At 44.4% G+C, this 6175-nt stretch overlaps 1 protein-coding gene across 1 annotated transcript in view; it reads left to right on the forward strand.

Moving 5' to 3' along the window:
- The first annotated feature begins 4374 nt into the window (after positions 1-4374).
- LOC103196702 (rho GTPase-activating protein 11A) overlaps positions 4375-6175 on the forward strand; it is a 121481-nt gene continuing 119680 nt past the window's right edge. Inside the window, exon 1 of the mRNA XM_042780898.1 lies at positions 4375-4503. Coding sequence (XP_042636832.1) covers positions 4375-4503 — 129 coding nt within the window. The remainder of the gene's footprint in view (positions 4504-6175) is intronic.

Below are 6175 nucleotides of genomic sequence, written 5' to 3' on the forward strand. Positions count from 1 at the left end.
GGAAGGAAGGTTGGGCAATCCTACTTCTGTAGTGATACTGCCTTGGAAACCCAAGGAGGGGTCACTATGAGTCAGGGCTGACTCAACGGCACATAACAACAACCCTCAATTTATTTTGGTCAGACAAAAATCCTACAATTGTGTTTTTTCTTTCTTCCTAGTAGTGGATTTTACTCACTTTAAAACTCAGGAAATTCTCCAGTGATTTCATACAGGTGGTAATTTTGTAAATTGGGAATTGTGTAAAAAGGTAAGTTGTTTTATTACTAGGTAAAAGTTCTCTTCTTAATACCTGATGGACAGACACTGGCCCAGTGACTAGATAACTGTGTCTAAGAGTCCTTGTTGTTGTAGTATGCTGTCAATTCAGATTCATAGCAACTCCATGTGACACAGTAGAAATCACAGGACTTATTTTTGTTTTGTATTTTCAGTGAAAGTTTACACAGCAAATTAGGTTCCTGTTCAACAATCTCTATATAAATTGTTCAGTGACATTGGTTACCTTTTTCAGTATGTTGTTGTTGTTACGCCCTCGAGTCAGACCCGACTCATAGCAACCCCTCCTTTGTTTTCTGAGGCAGTATCACTATGGAAGTAGATTGCCTCATCTTCCTTCCGAGGAGTGGCTGGTGGGTTTGAACCACCAGCCTTCTGGTTAGCAGTCAAATGCCTTAGGCACTATGCTACCAGAGTCATTTTCATTATTTCCATTCTGGTTGTTCCGTTTCCATTAATATAGTTTCCCTGCCCACCCCCCTTACATTCTCATCTTTAATTTAAAGTAAATGTTGACTGATTTCACATAGATAATTTTTCAAAAGAGCACAGTACAGCACAGCATAGTGATACTAGTTTTTTTTTTGTTGTTGTTGTTTTTTTTTTTTTTTTAATAAGCTAATCTATTATTTATGTGAATAGTGATCTCTAGGAGTATCTCAAAATTTAAAGGCTATCTCAGGGTGATAATCTCAGGGCTTCCTCTGGTTTACATCAGTCCAGAAGTCTGGATTTTTTAAGAACTTGAGTTTTGTTCTACATTTTTCTCCCATTCTATTAGGTTGTATCCATTATCAGAACACTTGGTAGTGGTAGCCACGCACTGTCTGGTTCTTCTGGTCTTAAGGTAGAGGCTGTAGTTCATGCAAGCTACTAGATCTGTAGACTAGTTTGTTCTTTGAGTCTTTGTTTCCATTCTCTTTTGCTCTGGAATACTGGAGACCAATAGTATCTTAGATGGGTGCTTACAAGCTTTTAAGATACCAGATGCTACTTACCTAAGTAGGATACAGAACATAAATATGCCAATTGACTGAGCTGCCATAGGGTTTTCTCTTTTTGAAGTATTATATTGTGCTATAGGTGAAAATTTATGTCATGCATTGAATTATGTTCCCCAAACACACGTCAACTTGGCTGTTTCCCAGTATTGAATGATTGTCCTCCATTTTGTGATTTCATGTAATTATCCTATATTTTATGATAAACCCTAACCTCTGCCTGTGGTTAATGGGCCAGGATTAAAACCTACTGCCATCAAGTCTAAGGAGCTCAGGTAGCATAGTGTCTAAGGCATTTGACTGCTAACCACAAGGTTGGTAGTTCAAACCCACCAACCACTCTGCAGAAGGAAGACTGGGCAATCTACTTCCAAGATTTACCGCCTCAGAAACCCAAAGAGGTTCGCTGTGAGTTGGAATTAACTCGATAGCCGTGAGTTTTTGTTTTTGGCCATCAAGTCTACTCAGACTCATGTTAAAGAGGATTAGCGACCCCTGTAGGGTTTCTAAGGCTATAAATCTTTAGGGAAACATATTGCCACATCTTGCTCCAGCAGAGTGGTTGGTGGGTTCAAACCTTTGACTTTCAAAAGATTACCTTTAAACCTTTAAAGACCTTTAAAACTGCCTTAGGCACTAGGCACTTAGGCACTATGCCACCAGAGCTCCTCATTATTACATAACAGGAGCTCTGAAGAAGAGCTCTGGTGGTGTAGTGCCTAAGGCACTTGACTGCTAACCAGAAGGCTGGTGGTTCAAACCCACCAGCCACTCCTCGGAAGGAAGGTTGGGCAATCTACTTCTGTAGTGATACTGTCTTGGAAACCCAAGGAGGGGTCACTATGAATCCAGTCCGACTCAATGGCACATAACAACAACATGGACTAGATAATGGCTAAACAAAGCAACATGCTTAACTTCCATTTTGTTTTCATATCTTCAGTCAGATAATTTTCTTTAGAATTGGGAGAGTACACATCTAAGGACTTGTTCCCCAAAAGGGGCAAAATGATTCTAAGAAAACAATCCCGACTTAAATGTATTCATTCAGCAAATATTCATTATAGGCGAAGGAGATACAACAGTGGACAAGCAACAAAAGCAAGGCAACCATTGCCATGGAGTCGAACCAACTCATAGCGACCCCTCCTTGGGTTTCCGAGGCAGCATCACTACTGAAGTAGATTGCCCAACCTTTCTTCCGAGGAGTGGCTGGTGGGTTTGAACGGCCAGCCGTCTGGTTAGCAGTCAAATGCCTTAGGCACTATGCTACCAGAGCTCCCACGACAGTGGACAAGGAAGATAAAATTCTGTCGCTGCTCCTATCAAATTTACAAGGGGACAGTGATAGTATGAGTTCTGGTGGCACAGTGGTTAAAGCAATGAACTGCAAACCGAAAGGTCAGCAATCACTCTGTAGATGAAAGATGTGGCAGTCTGCTTCTGGAAAGATTTATAGCTTTGGAAGCCCTATAGGGAAGTTCTACTGTGTCCTACAGGTTCCCTGGAGTCGAAATCGACTCAGTAGCAATGGGTTTGGTTTGTTTTAGAGTGGTAGTAAATACATACTGTTTAAATAAATCCAAGTCTCTCGCCCTAATGAATATTGTTGTATACACACCCCAGAAAACAAAAAAAAAAAACACCTAATAGGATCGCTGACGTTTGAGACTAGAAAAGCAGCCCAGAGGCACAAAGTGGGCACAATGCAGTCCAAACCAGTCAAGATAACGAAGCTTGCAGCCATCTCTAGGCCCGGAGCCAGGCTTTGCGATGCTCTCCTAACTCGGATTCCTACTGGACGAACCTTCTCTAGCGGCAGCTTCCCTCAGGCTTTAGATTCCTCCCGCGCCCTGCTCTCTGTAACGGGTATTCAAGATTTAACTGTCACCATCAGTCCCCCAAATATGGACCAGTTATCACAGCCGAAGTTTCCATCAAGGCCCTAGGGTTACGGTTACCGATTTCAGAGTTCGTGAATCCTAACTCAGTCTCACCTCGGGTCTCAGAGTTTCTCTGTAAGAGGGCCTTCAGATTCAGGGAAGATCAGAAAAATGATGTCTTTTATATTTGCCCAAATATATTATCTGAGGCGCAGATCTACAATATTCAGATGCACTTTAAACAATATCTCCTCCAAAAATATGGTTGTGGAAGAGCAAATGAAACTCATCTTTCTTTTCACATTTCTTAGGTTTGCCGGCCACACTCACTTGCCCGCCTTTGTCCGCATTTCCTAAACAGGCAGCTTTTGGCCACCTTCTGAGGTCCTGATTTTGAAAAGAGTAGCGGGCCAATCAGAGTGCGGAGCGCAGCTTGGCGCTGTCTTTTGAGCCTAGTTTGGAACTGTGGTGCGACGGGCGCGGTGAGGTGGCTCCGGGTGTGTGCAGAGGCGGTGGAGGCGGAGGCATGAGGAGAGGTTCTTGGCTTCTGTGAGCGCACCAGGATGTACAGCCCAGGGATTGGAGACAAGCTGACAGAGGAAGGGGGGAGCAGCCTGTGAAACGGGGTGACGGCGGCGCCCAGCCCGGGCAGGGACCGGGACTGGAAGAGGCCCCTGAGCTGCGGCTGGTCCGGAGGCTGGGCTAGGCGGGGTGGGGGTGGGGGTGGGGGGACGGAAAGGCGAACTCCTAGCTGAGCCTACGAGAGTAGGAGGGTCTTCTTTACTGTTAGGATAGAACCGAAGAAGGCAAAGTAAGGATTAGGATACAAAAGGGCTTTTGGAAGTCGCCGGAAGTGGCGAGAAGCTGGCAACAGGCATTGGTACGGAAACTGAGAAAATCAGAAAGGGAAGTCTGTGCATGTGTAAGTGGCTGAAAGGATCAGGTGACCAGAAAGAAGGTCAGTGTAAGTGAAGGAAGGGTAAGGTGTGGCTGGATCGTAGAACCAAGAAAAGAGAGTCTGTGTAAGTGGATAGAAGATCAAGGAAAGAGCCGTTGAAGTGGCCGGGGCCGGAGGCCTGAGGAGATCCGGAAGTGGCCTGAAGGCAGCGAAGCAGAGAGCAAACCTGAGGGTATTTGGAAATTGGAAGACTTGGTGGTGTACGAGGATCAAGATCTGGATCCTGTCTCAGAGAGTGGGAGAAGTGTCCGGGATGTGGGATCAGAGGCTGATAAGGTTGGCCTTGCTGCAGCATCTTCGGGCTGTCTATGGCATTAAGATTAAGGGTGGCCGTGGGCAGTGCAACCGCAGGAGACAGGAAACAGCAGGCACGGAAGTAAGGGTAAGTCCGGAGGAAAGGGATTTATATTAAAAAAGGTATACCTCGTACTATCACCTATTGCCAGGTTTTGCTAAAATGTTCACTCATTGTGGATCAAAAAAAGAATGTGGTTAAGTCAATTTAGAGGGGTAATTCCGTCCAAATGGTCAACTGCTGAGTAAAGAATGACACTCCTGATTCTTTTCAGGAATTTTTGGTCACTGGGAGAAGGTTGCAGAGTTAGAGCAGGCTTCTCAATCTCAGCACTTTTGACGTTTTGGTCTGGATAATTAGCTATTGTATTGAAGAGGGTAGGGAAGCGGTCCTGTTCTTTGTTATGCATTGTAGGATGATTAACAGCATTTCTTGGCTCCTACACTCCTGGGTAGCATAGTGGCTAAGACACTTGCCTGCTAACCAGACGGCTGGCGGTTCAAACCCACCAGCCACTCCTCGGAAGGAAGGTTGGGCAATCCTACTTCTGTAGTGATAACTGCCTCGGAAACCCAAGGAGGGGTCGCTATGAGTCGGGGCCGACTCGACGGCACATAACAACAACAACAACAACAACAACACTCCTGGGAGGGAAGGTTGGGCAATCCTACTTCCGTAGTGATTCCGCCTCGGAAACCCAAGGAGGGGTCGCTATGAGTCGGCCGACTCGACCGCAAACAACAACAACAACAACCCACTAGATAGGAGCTCTGGTAGCGTAGTGCCTAAGGCACTTGACTGCTAACTAGAAGGCTGGTGGTTCAAACTCGCCAGTCACTCCTTGGAAGGAAGGCTGGGAAATCTACTTTCCTAGTGATACCGCCTCGGAAACCCAAGGAGGGGTCGCTGTGAGTCGGTCCGACTGGAGGGCACATAACAACAACCCACTAGATGCCATAGCATCCTCCCAGTTGTGACAATCAAAAATGTCTCCAGACACTGCCAGTTTACTGTAGTTTAAACTAGTATCACGTGGGAATGAGGCGAACTCTACCCCTTGCACCACTGTTTTAGAGTGAGAGATGTAGAGGGAGGAAGGGACCAGTTCCTTTCCTAAATGAATCAGTAGTGCCAGTGTGACAGATTATTAGAAGTAGGTTTCATGTAATATCTCTGTTTCACCAATTTGGGAAAACAAGCTTACTGTTTGGCTATATCACACTTTTGAGGCATAAAATTATTTGTACAAATGAGTAAATGAGAAGCCAAGGTGGAAATGATTGAAAAGTTGTTGATGTTTGGGTGGTCAAAGTAAGGAGATCTTGAACAGGATTTTAATAATTCCACCACCTAATCAAGAATTTCATTGTGGAAAAAAAATGTGAAAAAATACAATAATTGAATATAAAGCATTTTATTTTAAATCTATTAAATGCCAGGTTATGTGGTACTTTCTAGATACTTGGAAACAAAAACTAAATTCTGAAAAATAAGTACTTGGAAAAGAAAATTAAAAAAATAATTTGTATACCTCTTAGTATTATGATTTTGGAGAATTTTTGTTTTGTTTTAGTGATGTGTTTATATTTAAATGTTGTTTGTTGTTATGTGCCATCGAGTCGGCCCCGACTCATAGCGACCCCTCCTTGGATTTCCGAGGCAGTATCTGGTAGCATAGTGGCTAAGACACTTGCCTGCTAACCAGAAGGCTGGCGGTTCAAACCCACCAGCCACTCCTCGGAAGGAAGGTTGGGCAATC

The sequence above is a fragment of the Orycteropus afer genome, unplaced genomic scaffold, assembly GCF_000298275.1.
Source record: "Orycteropus afer afer isolate SDZICR_OR568_19922 unplaced genomic scaffold, OryAfe1.0 scaffold00068, whole genome shotgun sequence".
Classification (NCBI taxonomy): Eukaryota; Metazoa; Chordata; class Mammalia; order Tubulidentata; family Orycteropodidae; genus Orycteropus; species Orycteropus afer.